Raw genomic sequence first — 19946 nt, forward strand, 5'->3', positions numbered from 1 at the left:
AACGTGGTACTTGGTAATAATGCTCATTAACTCTAGCAGGGGTATATCGCCCCCCCTCAGCTCCTCCTTGTACTCTATGCAAATATCTGATATACTGTCTAATTATGCAAACTCTGAATTATCGATTTTGGGAGATTTTAACCTGGATTGGCTCTCACCAGTATCCGATAATTAAAAGGCATTTGTACTGAGCTAAATCTAACTCAGCTGATAACTAAACCAACCCGTCCCAACTTTAAGAACCCAGTAAAATCCACTCTACTAGACATTATTCTAACAAATACCCCCATAAATACACAGCCAGTGGGGTTTTTGCAAATGTATTCAGTGACCACTGCCCTATCTGTATTAGAGATACCAGGCTGAACACTCTGATCCCTGTATAATCTCTAAGAGAAATTATAAACATTTCTCACAGCAAGCTTTTTTCCTTGACTTATACACTCTGAGCTTTTATCCACTTGCTGCTTTCTGGACCCGGTTTTAGCCCTTGCTTTTTTCTCTTCTATTGTTACTTCATGTCTGATAAACATGCCCCGCTTAAGAATCACAGAGTAAGAAACCGAACCAGTTCCTGGTTCTCTCCTGAATTGTCAGGTCTTTTCCTGCAAAAGAATCGGGCCTGGCCTTGCGAGGAAAACAGGTACTCCAGCTGATTGGCTGTTTTTTAGGCAATTGAGAAATAATGTACTGCAGCGTCAAAAAGGCAAAATCAAATTACTTCCTTTATGCTATGACAGATTCTGCAGGAGATCCTGCAAAATTCTGGAAACGTTAATTCACTGAAACGCGGGAATCTGCGTGTTTCTCTTCCTAAGCAAATTACCTCAGACTTCTGTATTCTAACTGAAAAAATGATATTTGTGATCTTTTAATAAGCATTCATCTCTGCGTTTTTTATTTGAAAGGAAAGTGGACTTTGGTACTGGCCAGTATGTTGATTTTTCGTCTTGCTTTTCAACCGTTACTCTGAAAAATGGTAACCTGTTTTTAGTTTCCAGAAAATAACTGAAGCAGAGGTTCTAATTGCCCTTGTGCCATTGATACTAAGAAATCCTTTAGGCGCTGACAATTTAGACCCGTACTTACTTAAGTGTGCTGCACCTATTTTTGCTGGTTCAGTAACACACATTTTAATCTAACATTAAGCACAGGAAAATCCCTAAGGTGTGGAAAGCAGCTTTTGTTCTGCCATTACATAAGGAGACGGTAGTGATTTGGATAACTATCGACCCATCTCTAGGCTCCCTTGTCTGGTAAAGATTCTAGAATCTATAGTCAACAAACAGTTTTCTTTCTGCTAACAGTATTCTTAGTACCATCAACTTGGTTTTAGATCTAAACACTACCACATCGGCCACTATGCTTGTTGTAAATGATATTGCAAATGCCTTAGACGATAGAAAGCACTGTGCTGCGTTGTTTGTAGATTTGTCAAAAGCTTTTGACACTGTAGACCATGCTATCCTTTTGAGTAAGCTGTCATCTATAGGACTGCACTGATGCCTGCCGATGGTTTTAGACTATCTTAAAGATAGAACTCAAGCCTCATGGTCGATGGGGTCAAGTCTGACCCCTTACAGTTACTTAAAGGGGTCCCTCAGGGTTCAATAATTGCCCACTATTGTTCTCACTTTATTAAATAACACATTGGTGGATGATGTCAGATATTGTAAATTCCATTTATATGCAGATGACACAGTGATGTACTCTATTGCTCCAACAGCGGACCAAGCTTTAATGCTGTTGGAGTCTGATTTTAGGATACTACAGGGGTCTCTTTCAGCTTAAACTTTTTAAACGCTAAGAAAACAAATGTCATGTTTTTTTCTAGTCTAAACTCTCATTAAACACGTTGTGAATCAATGCTTGGATTGTACTCAAATCAATAAGGTCTCTGCATATAAATACTTAGGGGTATGGTTAGATGATAGGCTTTCTTTTAAAAAACATGTTACTGAATGGGAAAAAATGCAATTCAAGATAGGATTCTTACAGAAACAGGGCTTGTCTGTCCTCTGTAAATAGGAAAAAAATTGTGCAGCTACTTTTATGTCCGTTTTAGATTATGGTGATATTATCTATATGCATGCATCGGCAACACATTAAAACCACTGATGCTATTTACCATTGTGCACTCAGGTTTATCACGGGTGTATTACAGAACTCATCACTGTATCCTATATCAACATGTGGGTTGGGTCTCTCTATCTGTGAGGCGAGAGCAACATGCTCTTGTTTATTTATAAAGCACTTCTTTTAAAACTACCTCCATATATATCATCATTAATTTCCCACCAAGATGTACTAATTTTAAAACCAGATCACAGATGTGGATTACATTAGAGACTCCTGCGGTCTCCACAGAGTTGGGTAGGACTGCCTTCAGTTCCTTTGCACCTTATTCATGGAACAAACTGCAGATCCAACTTAAGTTAGACACTCTGGTGTCCCTTGCCCATTTTAAAATGCTTATGGAGGATCAATATGATGTTGTCTGTGATTGTTTCTGTTGAATTGTGTATGTTTTGAAATGTTCTTGTCTGTATGTCTAAAACTGTACATGTCAACATGTTTACACAGGGCACAGCCGTAAAAGAGATCCAGGTCTCAGTCTGTTTTCCCTGTTAAAATAAAGATTAAAAAAACATGAACGTGCATGGTCAGCGCATGTTCAGGTCATGGTAGACCTTACTCAATCCCCTCTCATTCGGCCCCACTTCACAGTAGAAGCATCAGACAAGGTTCTAAAGACTGTTGACATCTAGTGGAAGCCGTAGGAAGTGCAACATTACCAATATCCCACTGTATCTTCAATAGGAGCTGAGTTGAAAATCGACCAACCTCAGATTTCTCACTTCCTGGTTGGATTTTTTTCTCAGGTTTTGCCTGCCATATGAGTTCTGTTATACTCACAGACATCATTCAAACTCATTCAAATGACATTCATTCAAACTGAGTGTTTTCTATCCAAATCTACGAATAATATGCATATTCTAGCTTTTATGGCTTTGTAGCAGGCCGTTTACTCTGGGCATGCTTTTCATCCAGACGTGAAAATACTGCCCCCTACCCCAAAGAAGTTAACTCCATTCCTTTACTTTAGATGTGTATTGTTGTGAAATTGTTAGATATTACTGTTAGATATTACTGCACTGTTACAGCTAGAAACACAAGCATTTCGCTACACCCGCAATAACATCTGCTAAACACGTATATGTGACAAATAAAGATTGATTTGATTAGATTCAGTATCGTTCGCACCCTCTTAAGCTTTAGCCCCACCAATCTCTTTAAGGGTTGATCCGAGCGTTCTGCCCTAACAGCAGAAGTCAAGCACCCAAGCTAATGTTTGCTAGCTTGCTAGCTACAGTGGTTGCTCAACTAAAAGTTTTGCGATTATGCTGCGGGACTTAGAGGAAATGTGTGGTGTAGTACGGTACCCTGCGTCACTACTTCATTGCTCCAGACCAGCGCAAGGGGGAGTTAGAGCACCGATTATGCTTTTGGGTCCCAAGACGCTGCTGTGTCTGACAACGAATGGGCGACAGAAACCAAACAGAAACTGATAATTGTGTATTACTTACTAAACTGTTGTTACAGTAAGGTTTTTATTCCAAGAGAAACTTAGACTACAATTAGGCTTTATTTACAAATTAGTAACAATGTCTCACCCCATGTTCAAGAATGGCCTTTTTCTCGCTCACTTTACGTTATTTGAAAACTAAATCTCCAAAATATGGTTATTTTTTTAAACAAAGCGATTATTATTATTAATAATTTATTTTGAATTATTATCACAGAACAGATTTGTCCCAACAAAAATAGCCCCTTAGATATTCATTTCGAATTCTCCAATCCTCGAAATCAAATCATTGGCTGAGTCACATCATTGAAAAAAAAAAATCCGATATACTGTAGGCCTACCATAGTCGACATGAGTCTCACTAGTGTTGAGTAATGTGCTGTTAAAAGTGGTGTAGGTCTTATTTATTTAAAAAGTAAATTGAAGTTAGAAGCAATAGGATCTGAAGCAATAGCCTACCCGCTGTGGTCAACTACTTCAGCACCGTTTCGCACTGCTCTGAGACAAGCATGGGGACTGGTCTTGATAAATCAATGAGATTTATATTTTGACTGAATCTCCGTTTGGGTATTGGTTAGACTACAATTAGGGTATGGAAATGTTATGCTCTTAGTACTGTAGCCTACTCCCGACCGTCACGTTGTACAGCGCTATATTTTTCATTACATCCTAACAGAAACCCCGAGGGTTTCGTTTTTCTTGGATTAGAAACACCATAATATTATTCAAATTAATTAAGCTAAATTCCTTAAAATCAATCCCATGTACTATGTTCTTACAAAAAAGGTTTTAAATTCTCTAGTACAGCCAATATTGAAGGCTATCAAATGCTTCTCCAAGATGCCCTCTGGTGGTTAAACTAGCACTAATGGTAACAATGGCTGACAATTAAATAATGTGCCATAGAATTCTGCAGCAGACCGCAAGGTGTGCTGCAGTATGATGCAACTTTTAAAGGAAGAAGGGGTGGCAGGTGTTAGTGGTTAGAGTGTTGGGCCAGAATCCCTGAGCTAACAAGGTCTGTCGTTCTGCCTCTGAACAAGGCAGTTAACCCACTGTTCCCTGGTAGGCCGTCATTGTAAATAAGAATTTGTTCTTAACTGACTTGCCTAGTTAAATAAAGGTTACACAAACACTGTACTTCCAGACACAAATGAGAGAACAGCTCACTCTGACCATTTTACTCACCCTAGCAGAGCTGGTTAAAATGTTTTTTGTTATCCAGAGGGTTGGTGACTGCAACTGTGCTGCTGGTAACAATTTACGCTTTTTTGCCAACGTTTACTGACACCAGCCATATTCAACGGGTGTTGAGCGTTTGTAAATTTGTCAGTTATTCTGCGCTCTGGCACACTCAGACGAGAGTGCTCTGAAATCGGAGTAGATAGCTGGTAAATTCCCTCTGGCTATGTCAAACAACAGTTGTCGCAGTGATATCATTAACATTCTATTGAAATGGATACTTGCACAGTGGAGTCTTTTGTTAAGACATGTAGCTAGCTAGCTAATCACTGAACCATAATCCCAACTCATGACCTTACTACTGTATGAATCTGCAGGTAGCTAACCAACCAGGTTCAACGTTAGTTATAGCCTAATGTTAGCTAGCTATCAAAGCAAATGACTCTGAGATACGAATAATATTACTACACAGATCATAAATGCAACGTTTGCTAGCAAGCCAGCCAGCTAACGTTAGCTAGCTAGCTAACAGTACGCTTTAACTTGAAATGAAAATGACTATCTGACCAAATTAGAAAAGTGTAATATCTGAAAATGTAGCTCGCTAAACTATCTGGATGAACGCTTCTCCCTCTCTGTCACGGATGCCATGGTTGCCCTTAGTTTGATGTAATGTGGAGACAAGTGTTCTCTCTATCTCCTTAGCTATCATACTCTAATTATTCTGATTTCAAAATATGGGCCTCCAGAAAGTGGAGAGCAACACTTCTGCAGATCTAATATGATATATATATAAAAAGCTGCGTTAGACAGGATTACCTACACATACTAACCAGCTCAAATAGACAGAAGTGTGTTACATGGCAGACCAATCCGAACTTCTCTCGGCATGTGCAGCCCACTCATTATCTCAGCCAAACATGGCTAGCGGGAAGGTTGCCTGCTTTTTCTGTGGCTAAATCAACTAGGCTCGTAATTTAACAATTTTATTCATATTTACAGATTGCATACAAGTTTCTTATTAAGCCACATGAAAGTTCACATGTTCCAGAAGGCATTTCTGCCCAAACACATTTTGATAAAAATAAAAAGTTTACGTTGAAATGGCTCTCCTGTGAAGTAGTGACCCGCAACATACGCCTAGTTTCCTGAAACTAGTCACACATTTGTTCTTATACTTTTTGTAATTTGCAGAATTCAGGGGAGAAGGATTTATGAGAAACTTTATTTTTTTAAAGATATTTTTTTAGACCAGTTGTGAAACAAGAGTTCTAGAACCATTCTGCTTCTCTCTTACGGAATCTGAGCAGTTTCACCACTATAGATCCGGGCCATCCATCGGGGAAGAAACTGCCATTCCTATGCATCCTCTCCATCTCGATGAGTTTAGGGTCCAGTTTGAGTTGATCTGCCATGGGTTTCTTGGCCTTGACTTCTGTGTCATGCCAAGTTTCAGTCTTTACGTCCTCAATTCTATCGATTTAAAATGTTATTGCACCTCAATTGGTGTTCTCCTTTGGAAGAAAGCTTGTCAGGTGTTTTTTGAAAAATTGCAAAATCCTCAGACATGGTTTTGAATGAGGTCTGGCTGGTGACATTCGTGCCCTTTCGCTCCTCCACCTCCGACTGCGTAAATTCCAAACTGTTTTTAAATTCCATTACATGCTAGAACATATCATCAACCCTTTTGCTGGTAGAATCGACAAAAGAGTTGCAGGAAGGACACAAAGTTATTGTCCAGCAGATCTATTAGATCTTTATAGAACAATTTCTGCTTGAGACATATTCCTCTTCCGCATTGAGATTTGCTGAGTTTTTCTATCTAGAATTAGCCATGCTACAAGCTTGTTGTGAGCTAAAAGGAGTTTGCAAACACAACCCACATCCCGAAAACAAGCTCCGCCAGTGAAATGGCAAACACACACATGCACCAGTACGATAAACAGAGAGAAAGCGGACAACTTCCTCACTGTATGGATCCTGGCTGCACTTTACTAAATGAGCGGGAGATTACCAACTCGCACGTTAGTGCTGCGGATACAAGCAGTATGCAGAGCATTAAGCCAAAACACAGGTCAAAAATGCTTGCAAGAGACAATGGTAGGAGCATTTGCTTACCCACGGAACGAGCAGCGTGAACGAGCAGCGTGAACGATGTCAGAGTCCTTCCGGGTGCCAACCTGGTTGATACTATTATGAATGAGCCATTAGCCTCAATGAAGGATGGAGCGGAGTTAGCTTAGTTTAAAAGCCTAACATTTTATTTAACCTCTATCACTTCTCTCTCCCGGATCCGGGATCCACCTCATCAAAAAAGCTGACTAGCATAGCCTAGCCTAACGGGACAGGGATATCATATAATATAATTTTCATGAAATCACAAGTCCAATACAGCAAATGAAAGATAAACAGCTTGTGAATCCAGCCATCATTTCCGATTTTTTAAATGTTTTACAGCGAAAACACAATATGTATTTCTATTAGCTAACCACAATAGCCAAACACACAACCGCATATTTTCACCATGTTTCCACCGCATAGGTAGCTTTCACAAAACCGACAAAATAGAGATAAAATGTGTCACTAACCAAGAAACAACTTCATCAGATCACAGTCTTATAACATGTTATACAATACATTTATGTGTTGTTCGAAAATTTGCATATTTGAGGTATAAATCATAGTTTTACATTGCAGCTACCATCAAAAATATCACCAAAGCAGCCAGAATAATTACAGAGAGCAACGTGAAATAACTAAATACTCATCATAAAACATTTATGAAAAATACATGGTGTACAGCAAATGAAAGATAAACATCTTGTGAATCCAGTCAATATTTCCGATTTTTTAAGTGTTTTACAGCGAAAACACAATATAGAATTATATTAGCTTACCACAATAGCCAAACACACAAACGCATTTATTCACCGCAAAAGGTAGCTTTCGCAAAAACCAGCAAAAGATATAAAATTAATCACTAACCTTGAACAAATTCATCAGATGAAAGTCTTATAACATCATGTTATACAATACAATTATGTTTTGTTCGAAAATTTGCATATTTAGAGCTACAAATCCTGATTATACATTGTGAATACGTAGCATCGATTCCCCAGAATGTCCGGAGATATTTTGGACACTCACCTAATCTGACCAAAGAACTCATCATAAACTTTACATTAAAATACTTGTTGTATGGCAAATGAAAGATACACTGGTTCTTAATGCAACCGCTGTGTTAGATTTAAAAAAATAACTTTACCATAACATACAGCTTGCGTTATTGCGAGACAGCGCTCACCAAAACGGCGGAGAATAGGACTCAACATTTTACACAGAAATACGAAATAACATCATAAATGTGTTCTTACTTTTGTTGAGCTTCCATCAGAATGTTGTACAAAGAGTCCTTGGTCCAGAATAAATCGTTGTTTGGTTTTAGAATGTCCATTTCTTCTGTCGAATTAGCAACCTTAGCTAGCCATGTGGCGTGAACATGCCCATCAACTCTTGGCGCAAAGAACGGAAAATTCCAAAAGTCCCAATAAACGTTGAATAAACTGATAAAACTCGGTTGAAAAAACCTACTTTATGATGTTATTATCACATGTATCAAATAAAATCAGAGCCGGAGATGTTCGCCGTGTATACGTAACGCTTTTCAGAAGCCAATGTCGAGGTCCGCGGCGCGCCTTGGTAGACAAAGAAAATTCCTGACCTGCCACTCCAAAAGCTCTTGTTCGGCCTCAGATCAAGCTAGACACCCCATTCCACATTCCACTGCCTGATGACATCTAGTGGAAGGCGTATGAAGTGCATGCATATCGATAAATATAAGGCAATTGAATAGGCAGGCCCTGAAACAGAGCCTCGTTTTCAGATTTTTCACTTCCTGCGTGGAAGTTTGCTGCAAAATGAGTTCTGTTTTACTCACAGACATAATTCAAACCGTTTTAGAAACTTCTGAGTGTTTTCTATCCAATAGTAATAATAATATGCATATTGTATGATCTAGAAAAGAGTACTAGGCCGTTTCATTTGGGCACGATTTTTTCCAAAGTGAAAACAGCGCCCCGCTATTGACAAGAAGTTTTAAGATACTCCAGAGCTTTTGTCTATCATTCTTCATATAATTTATATTTGTTCCAGAGTTTAGTTTCTTCTTCTTTTCATTAAGTTTAGTTACGCGAGTTCTCAATTTACTCTGTGTTTGCCAATCTGCTGTGTTGCCAGACTTATTTGCCATTCCCTTTAGCCTCATTCCTCTGAGCCATACAGTGTTTCAATGAATCATCTCTCCATGGGGATTTGGCATTTTTAACAGTCAGTTTCATTATGGTTGCATGGTTGTCAGTAACCGGAAGAAGCAATTTTGTGCAGCGTCAGGATGTTCCTCATTACACACATCAGACCAACAAATATTTTTCACATCTTTCAACATAGGAATCATTGCAAAACCTCTTGTATGATGACTTATACACTTTTTTTAGGTCCAGTCTTTGAAACTTTGTTTTTCCCTAGATATGGATATATTATGATCACTACATCGGATGGGTTTGGATACTGCTTAAGAGCAGATGTCTGCAGCATTAGTAAAGATGTGGTCAATACAAGTGGATGATTTCATTTCTGTTCCGTTTGTAAATACCCTGGTAGGTTGACTGATAACCTGAACCAGTTTTCAGACACTGGTTACAGTTTGCAGCTTTTTCTTGAGTTTGATGAGAGCCAGTCAATATTTAAATCACCCAGAAAATATACCTCTCTGTTGATATCACATACATTATCAAGCATTTCACACATATTATCCAGATACCGACTGTTAGCACTTGGTGGTCTATAGCAACTCCCCACTAGAATAGGCTTTAGGTGAGGCAGGTGAACCTGTAGCCATATCACTTCAACAGCATTTGACACAAGATCCTCTAAGCATTACAGGAATATGACTGAATATAAACAGCAACACCTCCTCCGTTGGCATTCCTGACTCTTCTGTAGATGTTATAACCATATATTGCTACAACTGAATCATAAAAATAAATTATCTAAGTGAGTTTCAGAGATAGCCAGTATATGAACGCTTTCGGTTGCTAGCAAGTTATCAAATTCATGAACCTGGTTTCTTAGGCTACATATGTTCATGTAGTCTATTTGTAGCATTTTTTTCTGGGATTCTTGATTGTTTTTAATTGCTTTACTGGGAGACTTAGAGGTAGACATGACAGTGATATTTACATTTGAGCAGGGCAAAGCGTCTCAGCGCTAACAGTATAACTTAGGTTCATAGGCACATGCTTACTGCTGAGAATAGCAGTTGTTTTGACAGAGGCATTTAGAGGAACATAATTTAGGTTACTTGCATTATGAATGTGAACACCTCTGGGAAAATGTACATTTGCAGCAGCACAACAACAGCTCAGCAACAAAATGGTAGGGGTTATCTGAGCAGGGCTTAGGTCCCTGATAAGTCGTTGTCTCAACGCGGCCTTGAAATGCGAGGACAGGGTCCAGTAAGCTTGTTGTGTGTGGCATTTTTGTGGCGCTAGACGGTCTGGGTTATCATCACAAGCAAAAGGAGGATTAATACACAAAGGAGGCGAGGCCACATTCTCATTCCTGACATGCACCCTGGGAAGGCAGGCGCCCAGTCGCCGCGGCAGCCAATACGAGCAATATTAAAGTAATCAATCGGCGTCAGCAGTTTGGCAGCCTTGAATTTACTATCGTGAGAGCCGGCACATTCTGTATTAAGCCATAATTGATTTCATCGCCATAATCTCTTTCCCGGTTGCCGTGGGTAATGCTGTGTGACAGCACTGAGTGATGTGTTTTCGGACTGTGGTGGTGGAGGTGCACGTGTCGTGGTTCAGCAATGTGCACAAGGCTCCATATTCAGTCAGGTCCTGAGCTGAGTTCTTATGAGAGGAGGAGAGCACAGTGCAATGCAGCCAAGAAGCCATGTGGCATCATGCTTACTGCTCAAACCACCTCTTACACTGATTGGTGCATGTCCTGATCTGGTCTGTAGTTGTGGATTGGGCAGGGTCGTTCCTGAAGGCTGGTACCTTTGAGCATTATGAACTGGTGTTTTTCCAGAGGTAACGCCTACTTCATTGCCTGTGATTGGGTGTTAGCTATGTTGACGGCTGGTGTTTGATTAGGTGAAGGCCAAGCTGACCTCCAGCCTGTGATGAACTAAGCTTGGAGTACCGCTGTTGTGTGTGTATGTTTGTGTATTTTTTTACCTTTATTTAACTAGGCAAGTCAGTTAAGAACAAATTCTTATTTACAACGGTGGTCTACCGGGGAACTGTCTTGCTCAGGGGCAGAAAAACAGATTTTTACCTTGTCAGCGCTGGGATTCGATCCAGCAAACTTTCGGTTACTAGTCCAGCGCTCTAATCACTAGGCTACTTGTCGCTAGGCTACCTGTCTATGTCTGTGTGTGTGCTTGTGTGTCAGTGTTTGCGTTCGTGCATGTGAGCACTTGTGTGTGTGTGTGTGTCAGATTGTCAGGAAAACTCACAGGCAGTGGACAACAGTGCGGCCATCTCCACACTCCCTCTGCCACTTGTGCACATGACCCAGCAGGCCGAGGAAGGCCTTCTTGGAGTCGGGCACGTCGCGGTAGGCTGACCAGCGCAGGAACTGGAACTGACACACCACCAGCTGGCCCTCCTGGAGCTAAGGACAGAAAGAAAACATGAAGCTCATGAGACCTGAATATGTGTGTGTGTGTGTGTGTGTGTGTGTGTGTGTGTGTGTGTGTCGTGTGTGTGTGTTGTGTGTTGTGTGTGTGTGTGTGTGTGTGTGTGTGTGTGTGTGTGTGTGTGTGTGTGTGTGTGTGTGTGTGTGTGTGTGTGTGTGTGTGTGTGTGTGTGTGTGTGTGTGTGTGTGTGTGCATGTAGTTCCTGCCTGCGTGTTGCTAGCTCATGTGTGTCGATAAGTGTGTGTGAGATTTATAGTCTGCTGGTGAGACTGAGACCTGGGATGGGAAAGGAGATGCCCCTGTGTGCTCAGAGCTAAAGCCCATACTAGCATCTGCATTAATATCACTCTGCTGCTGCAGGGGCACACGTGACAGATATAACAGCCTCCAGCCCTACACGTAAGGAGCTAGGGATGCACCGTATGTCATGCAGATTGGACTAACACAAACAAATAGGATGCAAGGAGAAGTTACAATCATGGAAGTGGGATTTTCAGATGCTCTACGGACCTATTTCTCTCTCACACACACACACACACACACACACGCACACAAGCATTGTTCCGCGTTGTGTGAGGTGCTGTTTGACAGTGCAGTGTGGAGAGAAGGGTAGTGTAGGTGAGGAGGGATGACAGGAGGGGTAGATTGGGAAAAGAGGATGCCACTCTGAGGGTGGTTATGGGCACCTCCTGTCACACAGCCTGCAAGCAGGGACCAGGCCTCGCATGGAAGTGCCAATCTGGTTGACAGTGATGCAACACACCTACTCATTTACACACCCACACACCAGTATTGTACACACACTTTGTTCTTTCTACCGTTCTGACAGACAGACAGAAAGAGATAATTAAGACACACACGAAGGCAAGTACGCATACGCACAAGCAAGCACATGCACACGCACACGAACAAAGTCTCTATTATTCTTCACAGAGGTAGGGAGGAACATCTTCCTTTTCTTCCTGCCGGCATACTAAGGGGGACTTTGACAACACCAGTACCCCTGTACTTTGACAACAGAGCTGTAATCTTCTTCAGTTGGGATTGACATGTAGCCTATTTCATGAGTTCTGCCTGATTCTCTACATCAGGTATTTGTATTTAAATGTGTGACATGCTTTATGAACAAATAAAAAGGGGGAGAAAATATGCATTTGAGCCTATTAGAATATCACACATTGTGGATGTGACATGCATTACGGTCAAAGTGGCAGGAAGAAAAGGAAGATGCCCATTCAATGTAATGACAAGCAGGAAATTGAAAAAGGAAGACGGTTGTTTTATAATGTTGAAAAGCATCTCCTCTGTGTGTGTGCGTGTGTGTGTGCATGCAGGTGTGTATAAATGCTCTTAGTGACTCACTCTTGTTACGTTTTTGACACGGAACAGACGAGTGATGACGTCGTCGTCGTCAGCGGACGTGGGACAGGAACTCAACCTCCATTGGCCCATACTGCTGTTAGAACCAGGCTCTGGCCAGTACGGGACACAGGCTAGAGAGAGAGAGAGGAGAGAGGTGAAACAGAGAGACAGAGACAGGGTAGAGTGAAAAAAGGAGGAGGAGGAGAAAATAGTTCATTTGGCATCTTTGGGACCTATAGATCACTGTCAAGATTCCAAAAGAAAGGAAAATACAAGTCCAATTAATTCACCCCCAAAAACCACCCTGTTACGACTCCAAAAGCGTTCCAACAGCATGTGATTGGAACTGGTAACAAAAGCAGAGACCTTTCTGAGAGGAAGGGCTCTCACATAAGGATGAAACAGAGTGAGTGCGGGAGAGAGAGAAAGAGAGAGAGAGTAGAAGAGAGAGATGAGTGAGTGCGGAGAGAGAGAGAGGAGAGAGAGAGAGAGAGAGAGAGAAGAGAGAGAGAGAGAGAGAGAGAGAGAGAGAGAGAGAGAGAGGTAGAGAGAGAGAGAGAGAGAGGAAAAGAGAGAGAGAGAGAGAGAGAGAGAGAGAGAGAGAGAGAGAGAGGAGAGAGAGAGAGAGAGAGAGAGAGAGAGAGAGAGAGAGAGAGAGGGAGTATGGGGAGAGAGAGAGAGAGAGGTGGGCCGGTATTAAGGAGATGAGACAGGAGCAGAGGGATGGGTAATGCCCTGGTGAAGAGTGTCTTGTAATTCATTAAGAGACAGTCAGGCAGACACTGTGAGATACCTACAAAGAGAAACCTTGAGTTATTAGCTTAGGGGAAGGACTAAAAGTTATATAGCTGATTCTCTAGAGATCGAAATGAAGCGAGGAGTGTTACTGACGCCACAATATCACATGTGGTCAGACATCAAAGAGGCACAATGCGGTGTGAAAAAACAAATCCAAACGCACACACACTCATAACAGACTACATGATGGCAGAGCAGGCAGCAGTCTTCTGCTATAGAACTATGGACACAGGAGCAAAGTTGAGCTAAGATACAGCATCCCAGACACTGCCAGGAATCAGAACTAGATTCAGACTCAGATCTGCAGCACTTCTCACTGTGGAAAAGGTGAAATGCGGATTCATCAACAGAACACTGTCCCTTCCTAATAAACTGCATTCATTAACATATACATACATATACATTACATGCAAACAGTATACCTTAATATACATAAATACTAAAATATATAGCTTACCCAGGCAGAGTTGGACTGGTTGAGCTGGTTGAGCATGACCACCGAGGTGCAGCCGTAGTCGAACACCAYCCTCCAGAAGTCGGCGGTGGTGCCGGGGAGCGGGTGAGGGGTGACGATGAAGGCGGCGGGCTGGTGGAAGCTGTCAGTCAGTGCCGCGTTGATGTAGTTGTTGCTCTCGCCCTCYGTGGTGACCAGGAATGCCAGGACGCGGTCGGGCGGCAGCACATCCATGCTGCGGTTCTTCTCCCGGTTCCTGGGGAGCAGGGCGATGCTGCACTCCTCCACGTCCAGGTGAGGGGTGACCGAGTTCAACGTCTGGAGGAGGAAGGGGAGGTGGAAAGGGAGGGAAGATGGAGGGGAGGAAGAAAAGAGGGGTGGGAGGGAGGGATGATGGATATAAAGATTTAATGGAGGGAGAATTTATGAGATAGGTGAGGTGAGGAGAGGTGAGATGAAGTACCAGAAATAAAAATAGGTGATGAAGAAAAAGGAGGGAATTGATGGAGGTGGACAGAGAGAAGGGGAGGAAGTGGGGGTGGAGAAACAGCGTGCTAATGACAGATTGGCCACTCATTATTCTCTGTCAATACCAGTTAGAAGCATCTTTAAATAGTTTAACATCACTCTGAAATAGTCAGAGTTCAATAACAAATTGGAAAAATTAGGCCAGGCTCATGCATAATGAACACAAATGTTATGAACCTTTGGGAAAACAAACGAAAAACTGAATATTTTGCACCTATTCCCTTTGATAAACATTAAGCATTCCACTCTAATTACGTAAAACAATATGAACAGAATAGTTGGATCATTAATGCACCACATCAATAATAGTTCTGGGAAATGCTGATCTCAGTGATACTGGCTGGTATTGGCTCTACCTGGGCTCTGTGATAGATACGGCATGAGCAAAATATAGCTCGAGGTTTTATTGCGGTTGCACTTGGCATACATTGCATGGATCCTTTCAGAAGGAATGTCAGTTGGGTGAATTACAGGATCAAAGGGATTCACTTGACCATCTAACTTAGGTAAGAACTAACAACCTGTAATCAAAGACCACATTTTCCCCCCGCATAAGTAATAAATTGTCAAGTAATGAAAGTGGCATAATTGATATGGAGTATATAAGGAAAAACACAGTAACCAGTTAAAGTGTCAGTTGTGAGGGCCATCACCGACGCAGAGGACTGGGTGATCTCTCATTCCCGAGGCCAACGTGAGTAAGGTCTTTAATCATGTCAACCCCCGCAAGGCCGCGGGGTCCGATGGTATTCCAGGACTCGTACTCAGAGCTGGCAGGCATATTCATGGTCATTTTCAACTTCTCCTTGTTCTAGTCTGTAATCCACACATGTTTGAATGACCATCGTCATTCCTGTTCCCAAGAACTCTAATGCTTCATGCAACAATGACTACTGCCCTGTGTCATGTAAACATTTCTCCCAGAGTGAAAATATTCCCAGCTCAATAATTGCACGTGCATCTCTAGGTGGATGGCTGAGCTCCTGCGGATGTTTCTCTCACACCCTCCCTTGAAAAACTGTTCTGTGGGCACACGCATTTGCTTTACACATCTGCCAATCAACGTTGGCCAGGAGTATTGACTCTCACCAATCAGAAGCTTATTGAGGCATGAGGTCAGCATATACAGTGGGGCAAAAAAGTATTTAGTCAGCCACCAATTGTGCAAGTTCTCCCACTTAAAAAGATGAGAGAGGCCTGTAATTTTCATCATAGGTACACTTCAACTATGACAGACAAAATGAGAATAAAAGAAATCCAGAAAAATCACATGTAGGATTTGTAATGAATTTATTTGCAAAATATGCCAATTAAATAAGTATTTGGTCAATAACAAAAGTTTTCAATACTTTGTTTCTACCCTTTGTGCAATGACAGAGTCAAACGTTTTTCTGTAAGTCTTCACAAGTTTTCACACACTGTTTGCTGGTATTTGGCCCATTCCTCCATGCAGATCTCCTCTAGAGCAGTGATGTTTTGGGGCTGTTGCTGGGCAACACGGACTTTCAACTCCTCCAAAGATTTCTATGGGTGAGATCTGGAGACTGGCTAGGCCACTCCAGGACCTTGACAATGCTTCTTACGAGCCACTCCTCCGTTGCCCGGCGGTGTTTTGGGATCATGTGTCAATGCTGGAAGACTCAGCCACGTTTCATCTTCAATGCCCTTTCATGGATGGAAGAGGTTTTTCACTCAAAATCTCACGATAATGGCCCCCATCAAATTCTTTCCTTTACACGGATCAGTCTCCTGCGTCCTTTTACCGAAAACACCCAAAGCATGATGTTCCACCCATTGCTTCACAGTAGGTATGGGTTCTTTGGATGCAAACTTACCAAAAAGTTATATTTTGTTTCATTGACCATATAGACATTCTCCAATCTTCTGTCTGGATCATGCAAATGCTCTCTAGCAAACTTCAGACGGGCCTGAACCATGTACTGCTTAAGCAGGGGACACGTCTGGCACTGCAGATTGAGTCCCTGGCGCGTAGTGTGTTACCGATAGTAGGCTTTGTTACTTGGTCCAAGCTCTCTGCGGTCATTCACTAGTCCCCCCGTGTGGTTCTGGATTTTTGCTCAACCATTCTTGTGATCATTTTGACCCCACGGGGTGAGATCTTGCGTGGACCGCCAGATCGGGGGGATTATCAGTGGTCTTGTATGTCTTTTCCATTTCCTAATAATTGCTCCCAAGTTGATTTCTTCAACCAAGCTGCTTACCTATGCAGATTCAGTCTTCCCAGCCCTGGTGCAGGTCCTACAATTTTGTTTTGGTGTCCTTGACAGCTCTTTGGTCTTGCCATAGTGAGTTTGGAGTGGTGACTGTTTGAGGTTGTGGACAGGTGTCTTTTATACTGATAACAAGTTCAAACAGGTGCCATTAATACAGGTAACGAGTGGAGGACAGAGGAGCCCTCTTCAAGAAGAAGTTACAGGTCTGTGAGAGCCAGAAATCTTGCTTGTTTGTAGGTTACCAAATACTTATTTTCCACCATAATTTGCAAATAAATTCATWAAAAATCCTACAATGTGATTTTCTGGATTTTTTTCCCTCATTTTGTCTGTCATAGTTGAAGTGTACCTATGATGAAAATTACAGGCCTCTCTCATCTTTTTAAGTGGGAAAACTTGCACAATAGGTGGCTGACTAAATACTTTTTTGCCCCACTGTAAATACCCGGACTCGCACGTCGAAGTGCTGAGGGTTAATGTGAGGAGAGATTTTTTGCCATCTCGACCAGTTTACAGCCAATTATGCTAGTTAGCTAGATAAATCCAGGGCGAGGGGATGTGAGAGAAACGAGCTCAGCCATCCACACAGACACTCATGCAATTATTGACTGGCAACATGTTGTGAAATTTTTTACAACATGACATCACAATCAGAACGATTTGTAACTATTTCACGCTGGGAAGATATTTACATGACACCCTGTAGCACTCACATCTGTAATCATGAAGTGCTTTGAGAGTAGAGGTCGACCGATTATGATTTTTTTTTATATATATAATACATCAAAATCAATTCAGTCTCAAATAAATAATGAAACATTTCAATTTGGTTTAAATAATGCAAAAACAAAAGTTTTGGAGAAGAAAGAAAAAGTGCAATATGTGCCATGTAAAAAAGCTAACGTTTAAGTTCCTTGCTCAGAACATGAGAACATATGAAAGCTGGTGGTTCCTTTTAACATGAGTCTTCAATATTCCCAGGTAAGAAGTTTTAGGTTGTAGTTATTATAGGACTATTTCTCTTTATACTATTTGTACTTCATATACCTTTGACTATCGGATGTTCTAATAGGTACTTTAGTATTGCCAGCCTAATCTCGGGAGTTGATAGGCTTGAAGTCATAAACAGCGCAATGCTTGTAGCATTGCGAAGAGCTGCTGGCAAAAGCAGTAAAGTGCTGTTTGAATGAATGCTTACGAGCCTGCTGCTGCCTACCACCGCTCAGTCAGAGTGCTCTATCAAATCATAGACTTAATTATAATATAATAACACACAGACATATGAGCCGTAGATCATTAATATGTCAAATCTGGAAACTATAATTTCGAAAACAAAACGTTTCTTCTTTCAGTAAAATACGGAACCGTTCCGTATTTTATTTAACGGGTGGCATCCATAAGTCTAAATATTGCTGTTACATTGCACAACCTTCAATGTTATGTCATAATTACGTAAAATTCTGGCAAATTAGTTCGCAATGAGCCAGGCGGCCAAAACTGTTGCATATACCCTGACTCTGCGTGCAATGAGTGCGAGAGAAGTGACACAATTTCCCTAGTTTAATATTGCCTGCTAACATGAATTTATTTTAACTAAATATGCAGGTTTAAAAATATACACTGCTCAAAAATATAAAGGGAACACTTAAACAACACAATGTAACTCCAAGTCAATCACACTTCTGTGAAATCAAACTGTCCACTTAGGAGCAACACTGATTGACAATAAATTTCACATGCTGTTGTGCAAATGGAATAGACAACAGTGGAAATTATAGGCAATTAGCAAGACACCCCAAATAAGGAGTGGTTCTGCAGGTGGTGACCACAGACCACTTCTCAGTTCCTTGCTTCCTGGCTGATGTTTTGGTCACTTTTGAATGCTGGCGGTGCTTTCACTCTAGTGGTAGCATGAGACGGAGTCTACAACCCACAAGTGGCTCAGGTAGTGCAGCTCATCCAGGATGGCACATCAATGCGAGCTGTGGCAAGAAGGTTTGCTGTGTCTGTCAGCGCAGTGTCCAGAGCATGGAGGCGCTACCAGGAGACAGGCCAGTACATCAGGAGACGTGGAGGAGGCCGTAGGAGGGCAACAACCCAGCAGCAGGACCGCTACCTCCGCCTGCCAGAGCCCTGCACAATGACCCCAGCAGGCCACAAATGTGCATGTGTCTGCTCAAACGGTCAACAGACTCCATGAGGGTGGAATGAGGGCCCGACGTCCACAGGTGGGGTTGTGCTTACAGCCCAACACCGTGCAGGATGTTTGGCATTTGCCAGAGAACACCAAGATTGGCAAATTCGCCCACTGGCGCCCTGTGCTCTTCACAGATGAAATCAGGTTCACACGCACATGTGAGACGTGACAGAGTCTGGAGACGCTGCCTGCAACATCCTCCAGCATGACCGGTTTGGCGGTGGGTCAGTCATGGTGTGGGGTGGCATTTCTTGGGGGGCCGCACAGCCTCCATGTGCTCGCCAGAGGTAGCCTGACTGCCATTAGGTACCAGGAGATGAGATCCTCGACCCCTTGTGAGACCATAGCTGGTGCGGTTGGCCCTGGGTTCTTTCTAATGCAAGACAATGCTAGACTCATGTGGCTGGAGTGTGTCAGCAGTTCCTGCAAAAGGAAGGCATTGATGCTATGGACTGGCCCGCCCGTTCCCCAGACCTGAATCCAATTGAGCACATCTGGGACAACATGTCTCGCTCCATCCATCAACGCCACGTTGCACCACAGACTGTCCAGGAGTTGGCGGATGCTTTAGTCCAGGTCTGGGAGGAGATCCCTCAGGAGACCATCCGCCACCTCATCAGGAGCATGCCCAGGCATTGTAGGGAGGTCATACAGGCACATGGAGGCCACACACACTACTGAGCCTCATTTTGACTTGTTTTAAGGACATTACATCAAAGTTGGATCAGCCTGTAGTGTGGTTTTCCACTTTAAATTTGAGTGTGACTCCAAATCCAGACCTCCATGGGTTGATAAATTTGATTTCCATTGATAATTTGTGTGATTTTGTAGTCAGCACATTCAATGTAAAGAAAAAAGTATTTAATAAGAATGTTTCATTCATTCTGATCTAG

General features: G+C 42.1%; 1 protein-coding gene across 1 annotated transcript in view; it reads right to left on the minus strand.

Annotated features, from left to right (window-relative positions):
• The window catches only part of LOC112068237 (protein tyrosine phosphatase receptor type U), a 276274-nt gene that overhangs the window by 19216 nt on the left and 237112 nt on the right, over nt 1-19946 (minus strand). The window contains exons 24-26 of the mRNA XM_070438079.1: nt 14108-14412; nt 12843-12975; nt 11298-11455 (exon numbers count right to left, since the gene is read on the minus strand). Of these exons, the coding sequence (XP_070294180.1) occupies nt 11298-11455; nt 12843-12975; nt 14108-14412 (596 nt within the window). The remainder of the gene's footprint in view (nt 1-11297; nt 11456-12842; nt 12976-14107; nt 14413-19946) is intronic.

This window comes from Salvelinus sp. IW2-2015, unplaced genomic scaffold, assembly GCF_002910315.2.
Source record: "Salvelinus sp. IW2-2015 unplaced genomic scaffold, ASM291031v2 Un_scaffold319, whole genome shotgun sequence".
Taxonomy (NCBI): Eukaryota; Metazoa; Chordata; class Actinopteri; order Salmoniformes; family Salmonidae; genus Salvelinus; species Salvelinus sp. IW2-2015.